Source organism: Drosophila subobscura, chromosome J, assembly GCF_008121235.1.
Source record: "Drosophila subobscura isolate 14011-0131.10 chromosome J, UCBerk_Dsub_1.0, whole genome shotgun sequence".
Lineage (NCBI taxonomy): Eukaryota > Metazoa > Arthropoda > Insecta > Diptera > Drosophilidae > Drosophila > Drosophila subobscura.
In genome coordinates this window covers 10,994,663-11,014,104 of record NC_048532.1, presented here as the reverse complement: position 1 = coordinate 11,014,104, position 19,442 = coordinate 10,994,663, and the positions used below count along the sequence as shown (strand labels likewise).

Here is a 19,442-nt window from a genome sequence, read left to right as displayed (position 1 = left end):
GTCTGTCCCTGCCTTTGCCAGCTTCGGTCGCGTGCGTAAGCAATTACATGGCTAAGGTGGAGACACAGTCCTCGGTCCGCAGTGCAAGCCGAGAGGTGAGCTGAGGTGGAGCTGCAGCAGCGTGTGGCATGTGTGTGCGCATCTTGCGGTTAGCTTTGACATTTGAACGCCTGACCCTGACCCACAAAAGAGACACACAAGAGTAGGGGGGAAAACGAAAAGAAAATCGCCATGAAGTCAATCACACACTTGCTGGCACTTGATTGCACTCCAACCTCCTCCTTCCTCCCTCCTGCTCCTTCCCCCGCTTCCTCTGTGTTCATGCAAATCTTCTTTTGCTTTTTCTTTTTCTTTTTCTTCTCTGGTATTTCTTTTCATTGCCATTTTTCTTTGTCTTGTTTTGGCTGCTGCCGCTGTGCCCCCAAGGTTAACGGCGCAAACAAAGCGGGCCAAAAACATCGTCGGCCAAATGGATTCAACCAAAATGAAATGGAACAGAGTGTGGAGTGTGGAGTGTGCAGAGCGTAGGATCGTCATGGATCCGTGGCCCGAACAGCGGCTAGAGATGGGCAAGTGACAGGCCGCCAAAGTCTCAAGTGGGGAATGGATTTTCGATTGGAGTTTGCAAGTTCTTTGTAGATTACGATTCTGCATTAGTTTTGGGTAAGACTTATTTTATTTTAGGGTTTTTTTCATAGAAGATTCCTGGAGGAAATTCTCTAAATATTTCCCTATTTATTTGCACAAACTTTGCAGCAAATCTTTGTCTCCCTGCCCAACATTTACACCCTAAATAATTTGCAAGAAAAATCACGAGCGTAGTCACTATTTTTGCTGCTTTCTTGCGCTCTCACGCTCCGATTTGCTTATGAAGATGGAAGACCCGAGCGACAGACCCTCTCTAGGCCCATGGGGCACATCGGCGCTGACTTTGTTCTTCACTTCTCGCGTTGCCAAACCCAAAACGTCACTCCAAAAAGGCCAAACACTCGGCTGAGCTGTTGTTGCTTAGACTGAGTTGCCGTTGAGTAGCCGGAGCCAGGCGGCACTCTGCCACTCTGCCACTTGGCAGCGGATCCGCACCGGCACCGGCACTCTGACAGCCGCTTGGCATATTCATTTTTATGGGCTCAAGACGGGACACAGCTGCATTCTTAGAAGTCAGAGCCATGACCGCCCCGAAAACATGTTGCTCCGCGCTTCCCCCTGCTGCCCTCTTGCGGTATTTTGTGGCTGATTGAAGAGACGTTCCTTCCATCTCTTCTCGTTCTTTGGGTGCTTGGCCATTTCGTAAGGGCGTTGCAGCGCGCTTTTGATTACAAATTGAATTTTATTGGCTTGCCTTTGATTTATGATTTTTCTACAACAAATTTCGAGCTTAGAACTGCGGCTGGTAGAGTTTTTTATTCTATTTTTTAATTAAGTCCAAGTGTCAATATGATTTATGTGGCCCCAACACACACACCAGACACAAATCTATAATTATAATTAAAAGAAATGAAAGAGATTTGAAATCATCTTTCCGCCGGCTTTCCCTTGGGCCAAGGAGCAGGAGCAGGAGTGGGAGTGGGAGTGGGAGCACATTGCGTGCGATTGCATTACGAGTGAAATTTGCCAACATTTTGCACAAAGATCTTGAGATATTGATAACCTTTTTGTCTAGGTTTTGGGTTGCTGTCTCCGCCAGAGACACACTCTCCAGCGTTGATGCCGCTGCTGACATCATCGAAGAGCCAGAGCCCGAGCCCGAGCCAAAGCCGAAGCCAAGCTGGCAGTTTCATTGAATGCCATGGCATCGCATCTCCATCGCATTTGGGTTGGTTTTGATTACATAAATTTGGCGCCAACGTTGCGATCGCTGCGATGGATGCAGAGCGTTGCACGCGGTTCCATTTGCATCTTCAAAGCTGCGGCCTGCTGCCACTCGAAATGTGGGTCAATCTTCGGGGGTCTCTGGGTCTCTGCGATATGGGTGCGGCACTGGACATTTGCCATATGTAATTACAATAACTGAAACAACTGCAGACTGCCACAACTGCAACATCCAATGCAAACAACAACGGAACGTATCTGTAGCTGTGCGGCTTTTGTATCTGTATCTGGCTGTGCTGCCTTTTGTATCTGTTGCTGGCTGCGTATCAAAGTAAAATGTCTCGCAAAACCTGTCGCTTTTAATTAAAGGCTGCAGCAAACTCTAAGTAACTTTTCATGTTTTCCCCACAGCAGCGAAGTATGCGTACAATTTTAAAGGCTGCCACAGCTACTGGGAGCTGCCGCAGCCCCACCATCAAAATAACTTTTGCATTTAGTCATAACTGCATTTAAAATGCTTCAACTGCCGTCCGTCTCTCTGTGTGCTGTGTTATTGTTGCAAGTAAATATGGTAAATGTTTTTTCGGTTGTCGTATGCAGAAAAAAAAAGGAACACAAAAAGGCACAAAAATCTCTGGGACTGGGACTGTGACTGGGCTTGGGCTTTGGGCTGAGTCTTTTGGTTTGTCGACCCACTTCTGTCATGTTGCACGATAAATACGCGGGAGATTTATTGTTTGCCACAGCGGCAGGCATAATTACAATTTATGCCCAAGGTGGTCGCCACATACATGCAGCACCTTGTGCAATAGATCCCCCACAGAAACCTTCCCAGATTCCAACTCTTTTTAGCCAAGTTCAACAGCATGTTTGAGGAAGCTGTCGCCAGAGACAAAGCCCCCCATACAAATTGCCCAAAAGGAAGCTGTCTCTCGGTCTTGACTGTCTGTCTGTCCCGCTGTCCCTCTGTACACTGTTTACCTGTCTCATAGTTGCCATTATTCTTGCCTGAATCGAAAGTGAACACCAGAAACAATATTGCCAGAGACTCAAGGTAAAGAGAAAGATCGAACAAGGCAATACCCTTAGATGTAGCCGAGAGGGAGTGAGATTTTCTAGCTAAAATTGAAAGCCAGCAACTGTGGAAGTTAGAATATTGAGTGATCAGTAAGTGATCATTTAGGAATCATTCAGTAATAGATCAGTAAGTGATTATTAGGTGATTTTAGGCAATTTAATATGTGATCATTAAGTGATCAGTGGCTGATCAGTTACTGATCAGCAATTGACTGCCTTTCATTGTCATTTTGCCAACTGCTAGAGACTGGGGGAAAGAGATTCTCTACCTAAAATGAAATGCCAGCAACTGCGAAGTTTTGCACATTAAGTGATCATTTAGTTATCATTAAATGGCCTGCAAAAGGGTTTTGTTATCATTTATACCAACAGTTTGATCTAGCTAAAGTACTCCTTGGCTTTTGTGGCTTCTGTGGCATTCCATGTACATCAAGAGGCGAAAAAACTTTCGCATAGTGCCGGCAGCATTACATCATGTGAGAGAGTCTCGAGTCTTGAGTCTCTGAGCACTTTTTGGGGTCTATTGTTGAGCACATAATTAAGCACCGCTTAGCTTATGTAATTAATGTCAAGCCAAATGGCAGGCAGCACCAGTCAAGAGCCAAAGACAGCGTCAGGTCGAGAGTCTAATGAACCAACTCAACTCAACTCCCCCTCCGCCCGATGCCCAGACAGGCTGATCTCTGTGCTGCAGCTGCGTGTGGTGTGTGTGTGCTGATTTATATGCGACTTTTCGTGTTTATTTGTTTGTGTGTATAACGCAGGCTCTCAAAATTGTGTTTTGTCACCGTCACCGTCAACGTTCAACGTCGTCAACGTCGCCGCCGCTTCGATCGCGCACTTAAACTTCATTTATGCTCCAGAGGCGCGCTCCCTCAACCCCACTGTACATGAGTGTACTCCAGTTTTTTCCATGTGACATAAGTTTGCCGGGTGTACGCGTACGTACGTATATTTGCCAATGATATATGAATATGACACAGCGACATGGACAACTTTATTGGCTCATGAAAAGCGCTGTCACTGCGCTCCGCTGACTGACATAAATCACAGCGCATAAATAGGCACTCACTCAGCGCCACAAGAGTCGCGGCCGCAGATCTCTCGAGAAATCCGAAAGCCGATACGATATCCCCCCAAAAAACTTTGAAATAAATCAAAAATCAATTTTCGTAGATTTTAGGCGAATGACAAAAAGAACGGCAAACAGACAAAAGCAAAAGCAAAACCTCAACCAAAGATCTGGCCCAATGTTGGCTGTCATCTCTCAGGGACAGGAACCCAAACGACGATGTTGATGATGATGGTGTGGCAGTGTCGTGTGGGTCTGTGGCACAGTTCCTAACAAATTTGCATATTAGAGAATTGATTTCGAATGTATTCCGCACCGAATCAATATCATATAAAACCTTCTCTTATCTGATTTTTGGGGCACTGTCAAGCCGGCCGGATGTTTCGCTCCACTCATGTGTGGGCACACAAAAAGAGTGCAGAAATTGGAGCAACAATTGGACACATCGCACAATGTTCTATAAATAATAACTGAGTGCCGCGACTGACCAACAGAAGCACAAACACAGAAGCGAACACACTCCCTGGTCCTACATGTAAAGGTGTGGAATCGGAGACACGCCACGGCTGGACACGCTACCCAACCCCATGGACATGCAGCAGGAGCACGAGCGTTTGCTTCGTGTAGTCTGCTTTTTTAGGAGTACTTCTGTATACCCTATGACCTGGAGTGTATGGGGCGTATGTTGGAAAAACCAAAAAGATTGCCTAGAAAATGCTGTAAGGAATGTTTGCTAATGTTTTCGATAAGATTCGGGACTATTTCCATCAGAGAACTCCACGTTAAATAGGAAATTCTTTGTGCTACAAATCTATCCATCTTTTTGCCTATCTTTCTGGCTATCTCTCAGCCCCGAGTACCGCTCAATCTGCCAGTGTATCCTAAGGCCATCTGTTGCCCTAAAAGCTACAAATTTTAATTCCATTTTCACTTTTTGCCCCTGCTTGCAGCCTGTTTGCCGCGTGCAGACCTAGAACCCTACAATAACTGCGGCAAGTCGTGGGCCAAGTGTGCGCCCCAACGCGCATGACCTCAACAATTTGGCTTCACTTGAAGCCAAGCCAAGTGCAAACGCACATGCAAACCCACACTGGGGGCCAGGCTCGAGTGCGGTCCTGTTGCGTGCCCCGTAGCAAAATGGAGCCATGGAGCATGGGGCATACCTGGAGTGCTGGCTCGTACTGACCCTTCACTTTATAGCTGGAAATTGCTTTGGGTCAGTGTTCAGTTGCGTGGAGTTCGTGACCAAAGGCGGGCGTACTTGTTTTTGTACTCAATTCATATTTAATAAATCTGCCAATTGCCGTTCTATATAGCCATCGATACGAGTGGCAGATACCTATCGTTACGTTACGGTTTTCTGTCTTTGAACAGCATGAAGCAACAGCAACAGCAACATTGAGCAGCAATCTGTCCCCACAGGAGTCATGGGCTGTGCAGGCAGCACTCCCATGGTTGCAACGGCGGGCAGCGAAATGCTGAAAGCCGCCAGCCATGTACGGGAGAAGGGCGAGGCCGTTGTGGAAGGTACGTACGTACGAGTGTGTGTTGCCTGTCTTTCTATGGGCTTGTTTTGGACTGGCAGATGACATTTACGAGTTCGTAATCGAAATGGCAAAGCTGAAAGTGCCAAGACTGCCCCTGGGGCATATGTGTTTGTGTGCGCTGATGATCGATGGTGTCCTTGAAGCGTTAACATTTCCTCATGTGAATCAATAATACTGGGCAGCTAATTAATTAATGGCACAAGAACAAAGAATTTGGCAATTAATTCGGGCGCTACACTGTGATAAAAAGGGGAGGAACTTTTATGTAAAATTAAAAGCAAATCATGCCAGAGGGAAAGATATCTTTAGAGGCATTTATGCTCATTTTTAGCAGCTCTTAAAAAAAGTCTTGACATTAAAGAATATTCTTCCAGCTACCAGCTAAATTTTAGTCACACTTTGACACCGATTTCCATGCCCCCCCCAAGGGACTCCCAAGCACTTTGTTCCCTTGATTTTCCCCCCGTGTATTGCTGTGCTTTTATTTCTTATATTATTATAATAACAAGCCACGTAATAAAGGACAATTGGCCAGCAATGCGTGTCGCAGTGCCTTTTTGGGCCTGCTTAGTGGCCATTACTTTGCCTTAGAGCTACAAGGGTCCATGGGGTTTGCCTCCTGCCGCGGGAATATTAAAAGCATATGAAGAAAAACGAGCTGGTTGCGTGACCGGCAGCGTGCCGTGAACCGTCAGCGAATTAGAGCAAAAACATTGACTTAAAAATATTATATGTAAATACATACATATGTACGTACATAGTACATACATTTTACATGAATAAATGAAAGTGTTCTCCACCCATTCTGTTTTTCAGATGCCAGTCAAACGCTGAGCAGCGGCCTGGACACGGCCAAGGAGACGGTGGGCGCTGCCGTGGCGGGCATTACCAACGATCTGGGCAACGCCTTCAAGGACGGCACACACGCCCTGGACGAGGCCAAGCACAAGGTGTTGGAGGGCCTGCACCTGGAACAGCCAGCTGCCCCTTCAGAGGAGGAGGCAAAGGCGGCTGTGCCGGAGTCTGGCGAGGTCATGGCCGAGCTGAGCTCCTCGCGGGCGCCAACGCCACAGCTGCAGGGCGGGGATACGGACAGCCTGAAGACCTCCACACCAGAGCCGGAGATTGAACGTGCGCTGGCCAACGATGAGGAGAGTCCGCCCACGCCACAGCCATCGCTGGAGGAGCTGGCACATCTGAGTGCAGTGGTGGAGGCGATTACCGAAGCTCCGCCAGCCACTGAGGCAGCAGCGATGCCCGCACCTCCCGCCATCGAGGCTGCAGCAGCTCCAGCTCCAGCTCCAGTTGCAGTTCCCCGCGTCCGTGGAGTAAGTACGCGTAGAGAGAGAGAGCACCACGTACCTCCCCCGTAGAGCCCCTAGAGCCAATGCACTCTGAAGTACTCGTACCCGTACCCGTACCCGTACCCGTACCCGTTTTCCGCTTATGATTCGTAGTTCTCGTCGTAGTTAAACCCGATCTTCTAGTACTTATAACCAACATTATATTCTATCCGTAACTATTATTATAACTCTCTCTACTTCCTCTCTCTTGACTTGTATGTAAATTTTGTAAATAAACTTTATTTATTTCTATGTACATATCATAAATACTCCCTGAACTTTGTTTCCTTGCGTTGGCGCCCAACCAAACCCAAGCAAAAATCAAAACTAACAAGAAAAGCAAACAGCAAACAGCAACAGCAAAAGTCTTGTACGTAGTAGTGTGGTAATATAAATAATATTTAATAGATTAAACACCTAAAACGGTTCACGATTCGGTGCACCGAATGGAGAAATGCTCTGGCGAAATGTTGCCAGGAAGCGGCTGAAGATTCTGTGGTAGATCTGTCAAATTTATTTGTTTAAACTATGAAAATTATTGTCTGAAAAATGCATCATGCTATTTACTCTGCAATTTACACTGTTGTACATTTTTGCCACTAAAGAACTAACGTCTAAAAATGTGTTCTTGATTTTTAAAACTAATTTAAGAAAAAATCAAGGTAAATGTTGCGAAACTTCAACTTTGAGGGAACATTTCTTTCGATATGGTCATTGTATCTACACAAAACAAAAAATCAATGAAAGCTCACACAATTATCTTTATAATCCATTAAGTTTTAGAATATTAAGACAGACAATGTCGAAGAAGCACGCAAAGTCACCCAAAAGCCAGTTTTAATTCTTAAGAAATATTTTCCTGGCCTACAACTTGATATTTGTCTAGTGGAAAGCACAAAATCAGAATCAGGATATAGCAATACGAGTATATAGACTGAAAGTCGAGGATGTTTCCTGCCTTATCTATATATTTTCGCCCCAGAGAGTTTCTCCAGAGTTGACCGTACACCAACACTCACATCTAACCTATCTACACCATAGCCCACAACACACCCCACAAATCAAACAAAAACGAAGCTGCCATTAACAAACTCCTAACTAACACACCCACACACACTCCACCCCGCTCCCTGACACCCAACCACCTCCAGAGGCCATTGGTTTCGGCGCAGAGTCGCCAAGCAGGAGCCAGAGCCACCTCGCCCAAACACCACCGAGTGGGAAAAGTTTGCCGATCAGCTGGCCAAGAACAAGAAGTACAAACCCTACGAGAGCTTTGCCCACAGCCAGAACCACTTCTCCGTGTACAAGGATCACACGAGCCTGCGGGACAAGCCCGGCCACACCGATGGGCACTTTAGTGGCGGCAACTCGCTGTCCAGCACCTCCCAGTCGGATCTCTCCAGCGGCCACGTGACACCGGCCATGAGCCGCAAGGGCCAGCGGGAGTTTGCCAAGTTCGTGGCCTCCGAGGGGCCGACGAGTGTGTCCAGGGCCAGTTCACGGATCTCGAATGCCGGCAGCTCCAGGACCTTCGACTTCAATCCTGCACGCGATCGTATAAGTGTCTTTGAGGCCATGAGCGGCAGTCGCAGTCGCGTGGGTTCGGCCATTCAGCGAGCGCCTGCGGAAAGGATTTCCCTCTGGGGCAGGCACGCTGCCGTGGCCGAGGAGGAGCCGCCTCCGACTGGACTTGGCAGAAGGATGAGCACGGGAATGAGCAGCCAAAGTGTGCAGCGAACTCCCACGGAATACAACAATCCCTACAGCATTCGTCGGGCTGTGCGGCCTGTATCCCAAACGAGGAGCATTCGAATGGAAAAGCAAACTTCCTCCGTGACACCCAGAAAGGTGCAAGCCGCAAAAAGAATTCCCACCAGCGAACCATTGCACAGAGTAGAGGATGCGCCAAGGCTGCCAATTCATACAAAAGAGAGGGACATGCCAGCCAGGAGGAGATTGCAGCTCAGATACCACTGCCCCTGGAGGAGCCACTAGAGAAGCCACAGAGGAGTCTAAGAACCTTACAGATTCCTACACCACTGGAGGAGATACCAACCGATCTCAGTCCCAGTCCCAGTCCCACAGAAGATGATTCTTCAATTCAAACTCTGCCAATGAACCAGGGGAAACCCGCTCTACCTCAGACACAAAACACAGAAGCAGCTGCCACACCAAAGATGCAGTCGACCTCCAATTGGAAGTCACCTTTTACCCCGAAAGTGCGAACAACTTCCACGCGGAGGATGCGGACACCTTCCACATCGAGAAGGGTTTCTCCTTCTACTTCCAGAATAAATTCACCTTCCACATCGAGAATGGAATCTCCTTCCCCATCGAGAAGGCATTCACCTTCCACATCGAGAAGGCATTCTCCTTCTACTACAAGAACGCAGTCACCATGCAGTCCGACAATGGAGTCACCAACCACCCCAAGAAAGCAGTCTCCTTCCACTCCAAGAAAGCAACCATCTTCCACTCCAAGGAAGCAATCGCCTTCTCCTGCCACCGCCACGCAGCCATCCCCATCTCCCTCCCGCGCATCGACAGCAAAATCCTCAGACAGCAGCCTGGACGTGGTCATCCGGCCCATGAGCAAACTCAACACGCCCAGCACGAAGTCCCTGACGCCCGACAAGGTGGTGATGACGGAGTACGAAGATGACGCCTTGGAGGCGGCCCTGGCCAATTTGCAGCTGCTGCGCGGGTCCACGATCACACTCAACTCCCTACGATCCTGCAGCCCCGCGCGACAGACACACACCGCCTCTCTGCTGAGTTCGCGACGGACTTCCCCGTGGGTCATGCGCAAGGACTATGGCCAACCGGAGGGCAAGGAGAACAAGCCATCGACTGCAGTGGCCGCAAGTGCCCCAAAGGCCACTCACTTGATGCAAACACACGAAAGGTGCGACATTTGCTCGAATGAGTTTGTGTTGCATTGAAGGATGCAGGACATTCTATCGTCCTGGTAAATATTTAATAAGCAGCTGTAAAACAGCATCGCATGGGAATAATTTCAGCATAAATGTAATTCTTCCAATGAAACCTTTTCCTTATTTTATTTCTACAATAATTTGATCCCAAGGAAAATATTGCAATATTTTTTATGGCTAGCAATGAAACAATTACATTTTTAGAGCGCCTCCAACCCAACGACTTAACTGACAGAAATGTACCAGCAATAAAGAAGTTTATAATAATTTCAACGTTTGCGATGCGATTGCGAAACTCCTTTAACATTTCAGCCACTTCCCAGCGATAAATTCACTCTCCCCAAAGGACAACCAAAAATCCACTAGTATGAACCCTCGAGTCTGATTTCGATTTGTCTAATTGATGACTTAATAACCAAAATTGAAATGTTTATCTTGCCGTTCACTCAATTATTCTGCCACTTTGAGAGAGCGGCTTGGATCGACTCTTCGGGCACACGTTCCGTGATATTCCATGATTCCATATGGCTGCCATGTCTGCCCGTCCCCATCCGTGACTTAATGAACTATTAACAGCAATGATAGTAATTTGTTGTGGACTCCAACGCCACCGCCACCGCCACAGCAGCACCAGCACCGGCAGCAACAAATGAAATTGCTTTTGGGCAAAGTCAACAAATGGAAAAGAAAGTCTAAGTGTGGATACACTTGCTGCTGGATTTTTAACAGCAGAGAAAACAACAGAAATATATTTTAGAGCTCAAAATCATGGGACCTTTTGCCAGTGTATAATCACAGCTAGAGAGCAAACTACAATGTTGTCTTCATGGCACTTTTTGGCAAGCAAATAGACAATTCAACAAAGCGACATGCAGACAAATGATTGCAGCGGCGGAGAGCAACAAGCCGGGGACTGGGACTGGGACTGGGTGCAGGACCACAGCCTAGGCCAGAAGTCCGGACAGACAGATGGATACGAGGCATATTTTTGCGTGGGTGTCTGTGTCTCTCTCGAGGCACCTGCAGTTGTGCAAATTGAGTTTGGCTCTGACTTCGACTCCAACTTCGACTCCAACTTCGACTCTGTCTGTGTCTCTGGCTGTGGCTGTGGCATCTATTTTGGCACGATTTTCAAATTACGTACATTGACTCGCAAAATGTTTGGTTTATGCCGCAATTAATTCCGAAGCGGAAGAAGCAGTGCCCCCAGTGTACACCTTCCCCAGCCATGTATGGCGGGGGGGGAACCTCTCAAAGTTGAAGGTCTTCTGCGGCCTGGCGTGACATTGAAAGTGAAAGAACAAGTCCATTTTGTGTGTGTGTGTGTGTGGCTGGCATTTCTATTTTAATGACTTGTACATGGGCAATCGTCGACGAGTGTCTGGGTGCCTGACGGTTCATTGAACGCTCAGAGAGCCACGCACCAAGCGACCAACCAACCGACCGACCGACCAGCCGCTAATGATCTATGAAGTGTGCGAGTGTTTGTAGTACTTTTACTTTCATTTGTATCACAAAATGAAGGCGGGCATCTGCCCCAGACACGAGGGAAATTAGCAATGGGCCAGGGGCATGCCCTTAAAAGTTGGGGGTACATGGGTGAACAGCTCCCCACAGAAGCAACAATAAAATTTGCAACAAATCTGCAAACATTTTCCCCATTTTTCATATACTTTTGGCTGAAATTGCACTCAAAGTGTATTCAAATCTTCGGCCCCGATGCGAAAGTTTATCTCTCTTGTTAGCACTTCATTTTGTGGTTTGCTGTTAGCTGAAATGTTTGTGGTAAAACGTGCTTTTAATCAAATTTACATGTGCCAGGCTGTGTTTTGATCATACGCACTGTGGGCAGGCAGGAGCAGCAGCAGGCAGCAGGCAGGAGCAACAGGCAGGGGCAGGCAACAGCAAATTTTGTGTGTAAAAATTGATTTATGCAATTGTTGTTTGGGGCATGCAGTGGTTGATTTGTTTATATGCGGCAGTGGCAGCAGCGAGCATGGCAAATCAATAAGTTTATGCAACAGGCAGAGAGGCAGACAGGCACCAACATTGATGGTGCGATAAAATCACAAGAAAGCACCAGAAAGACAATGCCTGCTACAATTTTGAACAGGGCTTCCGCAACAGCAACACACAGCCTGCCACACTGCCACACTTTAACATTTTTCGACCAGTTTTAACAGTGGAAAGTGCCCCGCCACTCCGCTCGCTTGTGGCTGATGCGCAGGCGCATTTTTCAATTAATGATTTTCATTTTCATTTTGAGTTAATGCTGCCACGCACTTGTTGCTGCTGCTGCTGCTGTTGCTGGCTGTAAAAATTGCCATCATTTGTTAGTCAAACATTTCTACTTTTTTGAACGCTTTCGTTTTGGCCTTTTGGCCAAAGCATTTTTGCATAACCTGGGCCTGGGTCAAGACGGAAATGCAGGCGGAGGCCGGGCCATTAATAATCTTCGGCTTTCGGGGCTCTGCCTGCTGGCTGCTGGGCCTTTGACGATGACGACGATGACTCTTCTTCAATGCGTCTGCCTCTGCATCTGCATCTGCGTTTTAGAGCCCACAAAAAGCCTTTTGTTTTAATGGCCAGTTGGCCCAAAACGTGTCCGCGCCACAAGCCACAAACCAAAAGTCAGCCGCAAAGTCACAGTTGAAGTTGCAATTATTTTGTATACACTTTCAGCGAGTTGTTGTTGGTCAACGAAGGCAGTAGCCCTGACATTTAGATATATTTTCCATGATTTTATTATCAAAGAAGGCGCTCCCGAGCGCATTAGTAATTATTATCGTGTGGGATAAATCGCTTCTTTGATTTTTTAATAAAATAAATTAAGTTTTAAGTATTTTCATGGGAAATGTGTGCAGTTTTTAGTCTTAAAAACTCTTTTCGATTTAAAAATAGATTCCCATGGGTATTATTTAGGTTATTTCTAGAACATTTCACACTCACAATGGCTTATTTATTTATATTTCCTATTGGTTACCCTTCTCTTCGTCTGTTAAATTCCTCATAATCCTGCCCTAATTTCATGCCCCCAAATATTTCCTCTCCATAACTCTGAGACCCATCTGTTAGGGTATTTTCAAGTCGTCACATCAAGTTCCCCTTTTTCCCGCATTTTAAATCTTTTTCTTGCTTTTATCAGACTTGCACTTGGGGTTTTTGGTGCCGGGTGTTGTCCGGTGTTCAGTAGCCTCCGCAATAATCCAAATTAAATTGTCAAGAGAAATGACAATTCAATACACAAGATCTTGTTAAGTAAATATGAAAGAAAATACCAAAACAAAAAGCACTCTGTCATCCCCATGTCTGTCTGTCTGTCCGTGCGGCACTCGAGTAAAGTAGAGACAGAGCAGCAGAGAGAGAGAGAGTGAGAGTGAGAGAAAGAGTGTGAGCGAAAGATCAAGCACAAGTCCGAGTGTGTGAGCGAGAGGTGAGCACGAAAAACTGTCAAATTAAACTGTCAGAGGCGACTTTTAACCCATTTTTTTTGTTCGTGTGGACCATTACATAAGCTACTTATCACTTGATAACTAGAAACATCCACTCTGCCAACACTTGAGCAGGGAAATGGAATGGAAATGCCAGACGGGGAGTGCGTAGGTGCTGCTGCCTGCCCGCTCAGGCGCATAAATCAGTCCGGACATGCAGTCAGAGCGCTCGCGGAGCTCTCATGCGTCAGCGCAACAAAAGACTTGGGCAACGAACTCCCCTCCCTGCCACATGTTGCAACAGAATGCGTCTCTGGTGTGCTGTCGTCGCTGTTGCATATTCTTAGCCATATGTGTGTCTGCTGCCCCCAAAAACAAAAATAAAACCCAACCCTATAATCCCTGCCCGCTGTCCCTGCCCCATGCCCATGTGAACTGCGCTAATTCGTGACTTACTTTGTGCTGCGACTGCTGGAGGACCCTAATAGACAGACAGTCGGACAGGAGCTGTATAACGATCGCCTGGAATGATCGCCACACGAATGCTGAATGCCCTCGCATTTGAATTTATGTTTCCCTCTTAAGCGACAGAACAAAGCTGGCATCCGTGTGTTAGATTCCCAAGTGAATGACCCAGCCAAGCCCTGGGAGCTGGCGCTTAGCCCTCGCTGTCTCTCCCTCGCGTGTGTTTGTGAGTCATGTGGCAGGCAGCCCACGCCGCGAGCCACAAACACTTTACTTTTGTTTTCACAAAGGAGTCGCAGAGTCCCAGTTGCAGTCCCTCGTTCCAGTGCCAGATCAAAGCGACTCACAGACACACATGCAACAGTTATTCTCTGGGCTGTTTTCGATTTTCGATCTCGAACTTTTTTCTTCTTCAGCATTCGACAAACGTTGTCGTCGTCGTCGTCGTCGTCGTCGTTGTTGTCGTTGTCGTTGTCGCTTTCGTAGTCACACAGAGATAGAAATCGCATGACACGATCTTGTAGCCCGAAACAGGCGCCAGTAACCCAGTTTTCAGGTTTTTCAGCGCCATCGGCAAAACCAAGCCAATACTCAGTACAACAAAAACAACAACAAAGAAACTACTCCGATGACTCCCTTTTGGCCAAATGAAAATGAAACGTTTTGGGCATAAATAAATAATGACAACGGAGCGCCCCGAACCACAAAAGGCAACAACAAATGATAGGTACCCCCCAGTCCTCAAGTCTTTATATTTGCATTTGTTTTTTGCGCTTACTTTGCCACAAAAAAAGGGGCATGAAGACTTTCTTGGGAGATTGATAGACTTGAGAGCTAAAATTGTTCTTAAACATCATTTTGCGTGTGTATCTGCCTGGAAATTAATGCCTTTTCTCTATACTTTCCATGTCCACAATCAATTCCCTTAAACATTTACAAAACTTTCTAAAAGACATTTCGCGTTGCGTTTAATTTTTGAAATATTTATCAGTGATTTTTGTGGTAGGGTAAATGTGGCTTCTGTGCAAACCGTTTCAATAGTTTTTCTCCCTATTTGTTTTGCTGGGTTGCTGCTGCGGCATTTGGTTTGTTTTGTTGCAAGTTGTTTTGTTGTTTTGTTGTTTGTTGTTTGTTGGGCCCAGCCTAACAAGCAGCCAAACGTCGACGTCTGCCCATTGTCTTTTGGTTTTGTTTTGTTTTTTGCTTCCTTCGCATTTTCATGTGGCATTTTTCTAGATTTGCCAACAACCCAACCCACCCCCAGCGACATGCGCTGAACTCTGACCTCGGCGCTCTCGATTGGGGGGCTGGGAGTGCACAACAATCCTCCTCCTCCATCCAGCCATAGGAGAGTGCATTGAACTTCAATGTCGAGCCACATAAATTGATTGATCCTCCATTGGTTGTCTCCCCCTCCTCAAACTTCAATTCTAAGCGCGCTGGCAGCAATTTCACTTTCGTTTGGCAGTCCGTCACCCACGACAACATTGGCCACTCGTTCGAGCTGGGGAACTGTGTCTGAGAAAGCGATTCACCCTACGCATCGCGGGGGCATCTATCGCGTCTCATCGTCGTCGTCGTCGTTGTCGACGGTAGCCGGGGCTGATCCATCGACCAGGCTCTGGCCATAGTCCAGGTTCAGACCAGCGAGCATGCCAAAAATTGCATTTTCTACAACAAATCAAGGTGACTGGACATCAAGATAAAAACATAACAAACGATTTGACTAAGCCAAATGGTAATAGGCCCCGGCAACAACCTGAACGAGGGGCAGGGGCAGCGGCAGAGGCAGCAGCGGCAGCGGCAGGAGACGGAAAAGGAGCTAAAGCTGTAGCTGGAGATCGTGGAGAGCCGTGGAGGTGCTTGCAGCTCCACTGGAGCGATCATCGTTGGCCTCTGTAGACCGTTATTGTTATTGCTGTGCTGTGCCTGGCTGGCTGAGGCTGGATGGCTGGCTCCTGGCTCCAAATTTGGTGCGAAACTGCGTTGTCGCGGGCGCTTTTTTCCCCTTCGCGAATAGCAAAACAGGCGCACAGTGGTTAAAAATCAACAAGAATCAATGAGAAAGCTCCAAATTTTAGCAAAATAAAACCCAAAAAGCTGTGCTTTGTGCAGCTATAAATTAGTTCTAAGCAGTAAGTAGAATCAATCGTGAATCTCCCATACAACTCCTATTTTGACCCTCATTTTTGTGTGTGAAATGTGCAACCCACTGTGACTTAGTCGTTGTCGTGCCCGTGCCTGTGCCTGTCGTCGTCGTCATATTGAAATTGAAAATAAGAATCGTATTTGGTAATTGCAATGAAAGCGAAAGGAGTGAAAACTTTTCGGCGGCTATTCGCTGTGTTGTGTTACTTTTTTGGCCACTAAGCTAGATCACCAAGGATAGCGGCTAAGCAGGCAGCGGTCACTTTCTATCAAAACAGTTCAATGACACGACCGTCCCAGAGTACCTCCGACTTCGCCTCCGCCTTCTGCGGCCACCTTTGGGGCTTGTCTGAAGTGATCGTCTCGAGCTTATGGCAACACTTATCGATGGCTAAGACCCCAGCCAGCCAGGGTCTAAGATCTGGCAAGTGCCAGAGCTAGAGCCAGAGCCAGAGCCCCATAAGCCACTAAATGGCAATAACAATCTCAAAATGCCAATGAAAACCTTTTGACATTTTTATCACGCACAGCTCAAGCCGAAGTCGAAGCCTCAGCCGCAGCCGAAGCCGAAGCCATAGCCCCATCTGATGTTTAATCTACGCTGCAAACTCCAAGCTTAATCTTCGCCCCAGCCACATGCTAATTGACCTTGACATGCGGAAGATTTGAATGCGGCGACAACGTTTACACTGCGCTCTCCGCTCCGCTCCGCTCCTCTCTCTCTGCCCGATGCACTTCAAAACGAACTTGAATGCTGCCTGCCTGCTGCATGCACTTGGCACTTGGCCTGGGTCTGCGGGCTGCGGGCTCTGTCTCTTGGATAAGTGGCAAGTGCGGTTGCAACACCGACAAAATGTGAATGCCTGTATGAGGCAGTGTTAATTGCAATTACAATTGCAGTGTGACCGAAGTGCGTGCAGTTCAATATGTTAAGTGTAATTTCAAAATAAATTACTCAAATTACGGGCTCGAAATTACTTTTCCATCGATTAAGTGATCAATGTTAGTGAAATGTGTTCGATTTATGTGTATGTATAAACATAATTGTTTCCTGGGTTGCAAGGTGAGCAACGAAATGTAAGGATTTTGTGTTTGCCGTTTACTAATTTAAAGACAAATTAAATTATGCACAGTCTCCTGGTATCCAAAGAGTAAAATATATTATATGCATGGATAAATTTGCTACATTTGTTAGGAATTAAAAAGAAACACATTAAAATTCAATAGCTTCCCTGACATTGGGTACAGTTGCCATTCCTCTTTTTTCTCACCTTCCACCCTTTGGTCACACTAATTAAAAAGGTGTGCTACAGTTCACCTGATTAAAAATATTTTGATTAATAAACAACGAGAGTGCAACAAGTTGGAGGACCCATAAAAATGACACCAGACACCGGCCTGGCCCTGCCCTGCCCGAGGCTCGACACTTCACCTTGGAGTTGGAGCTGTTCAAGTTGTTGCAATCACATGCTGCCATGGTTGTGTGTGTGTGTGTGTGTGTGGTTATTACTGTACAGTGCACACCGCTTTCCAGCTACAACTTTATTTTGTGCGCGGCGGCAAGTTAATGTGCCTTGTGCTATAAAATGAAATTTTACGCACTAAGTGCGGCATTTAACATAAACCAAGAGGGAGACAGCGAGAGAGACAAAATGTATGTATAATAAAAGTGAAACAGAAATTAAAATGACGCCAAGGTTGCTCCATAGGCACTGCCCACTTGCCACTTGCCACCTGCCTGCTGTGGCACTTGCCACTGAATTTCTCCTACCACTCGGTGGGGTGGGGACGACACGGCCAACTCATTTGCAAAATGTGACATGTTGGCACTAAAATTGATAACTCTATTGCCCGTTTTGGCCAGCAGCTGATGGAGGCTCTTGGCTCTTGGCTCCTGCTGCTGCTGGCAGACGGGCGATCGTCAATTGCTCACCTGATGATTGATTTTGCTGATTGCCAACGAGTTTTCGCATTTCACATTTGCATTTCGCATCTCCTGCATATTTACCGCGGCCAATTATAATTAATTTCCATGCCTTGTCGCACAGCCGATGCAACTCCAGCAGATCGCCAAGCTGCCAACAGCTCTCACTCTCGGCCTCATCACAGAATCCGATGCATTTTGTCAACAGCCGCGAGCCGCTGCGCGCGAGGAGAAGAAAAACCGAAAACGAAAGTCTACTGAGACACTGACTGAGTGGCCAAGCCGACTGACCGACTGTCAACTCTCTCACAAGGCAAAGGTACATACCAGAGGTACGCGAGTGTGTGTGTGCATAAAGTGGCCGATTAGCCCAATCATTACCTGTCGCATTCAATTAGGATCGAGATAATATTCAGGAATACAGAGGCAGAGGTGCATAAGTGGTAATCTCTAAACGAGAAAATGCCTATGTACTTCTCTCAGATATGGTGTAGATGGAGATTATGGTAACAAGAAATTCTAGACAGAGTTAGGCCGATGGCTGGGCGTTGGGATTAAAAAACAGGTTGTTGCAATAGAGTTTCCACTAGCTGTGGAACTGATTAGTTGCATCAGTTAGAGTTGTTCTTAATACGTTTTAATGTTTGTGGATTTTTGACAGACAAAATTGTTTTAAGCAAATTAATTACTAATAAGAATTATCCCATTAGGAAATATCCCATACATATTAAAAAGGCCTGTTACAAGAGCTGAGACCATTATGGAGAGAGAGAATAAGACACGCTCTTTGATATTTACTACATTTACGGTTTCGGCGGAGATGCTCTGCTCTCACTGTATTGTTCTTTCTTCTTTGTCCTACGATTCTCTTTCTTTCTAGCACAAGCTCACACATGCAGTTATGTAAAAATATACATATGCAGCTATTAATTCTCTCACTGTACTGTACCGCTTTCGATGCCCTACGACTCCCACTCTCTTTTGAGCACAAGCTCACACATGCATATATGTATGTATATATGTAGAAATGTATGCAGATATTCTCTCACTGTACTGTACCGCATTCGATGCCCTACGACTCACCCTCTCTCTCTCAAGCTCACACACGTAGATTCGTATGCAGATACATATATGTTCTCTTTGGCTCACCAAGATTTGCTGGTAAGCGAGTCACGCGATTCTTTTCTACCTGCGACGCATATTCGTATGTATGCATGTTAGTGTGTGCATGTGTTCCTTCTCACTCAATCATCCCTGCTACGACTGCTAAATCTCGCTCAATGTTACAGTTATAATTGCTGGTTGCAAGACAAATGCAAACAAATAAAACAAGTAAATGATACATAAATATGGTTTTGTGTGTACATAAATACTCAATTGGTTACGTTTTAATTATTTGTAATAAATAACTTACCCGCAATGAAATTTGTTTACATGTTTTGTATGTAGATTTACAGTACGAGAGTAGATTTACGGTACGAGTATGCGTTTAATTGTATTTTTGTTTTCTTAATAGCGTAAAACGGCAGCCAGTAATAATGTGTCTCTTTTAGCACTTTTGAGTCAGCAAACATACATACACTAGAATTACACACACTTAGTTTGTTTTGTTGGTCAAAGTATTGCATTGTTTTTTCACTTTCACTGATTTATTTTTGCGTGGGTAAAGCCGCGCGCACCGACACGC

General features: G+C 46.3%; 2 protein-coding genes across 2 annotated transcripts in view; one reads left to right on the top strand and one right to left on the bottom strand.

Annotated features, from left to right (window-relative positions):
• Positions 1-19,442, bottom strand: part of LOC117895708 (pleckstrin homology domain-containing family G member 4B) — an 88,024-nt gene extending 68,582 nt beyond the window's left edge. Inside the window, exon 1 of the mRNA XM_034803558.1 lies at positions 19,170-19,442. The gene's annotated coding sequence lies outside the window, so the exon portion shown is untranslated. The remainder of the gene's footprint in view (positions 1-19,169) is intronic.
• On the top strand, positions 5,344-9,798 carry LOC117893449. The gene is made up of 5 exons (XM_034800068.1): positions 5,344-5,488; positions 6,325-6,836; positions 7,989-8,800; positions 9,012-9,294; positions 9,371-9,798. Exons 1-5 carry the CDS (start codon positions 5,389-5,391, stop codon positions 9,794-9,796), a joined length of 2,133 nt encoding a protein of 710 aa, XP_034655959.1. The 5' UTR covers positions 5,344-5,388; the 3' UTR covers positions 9,797-9,798.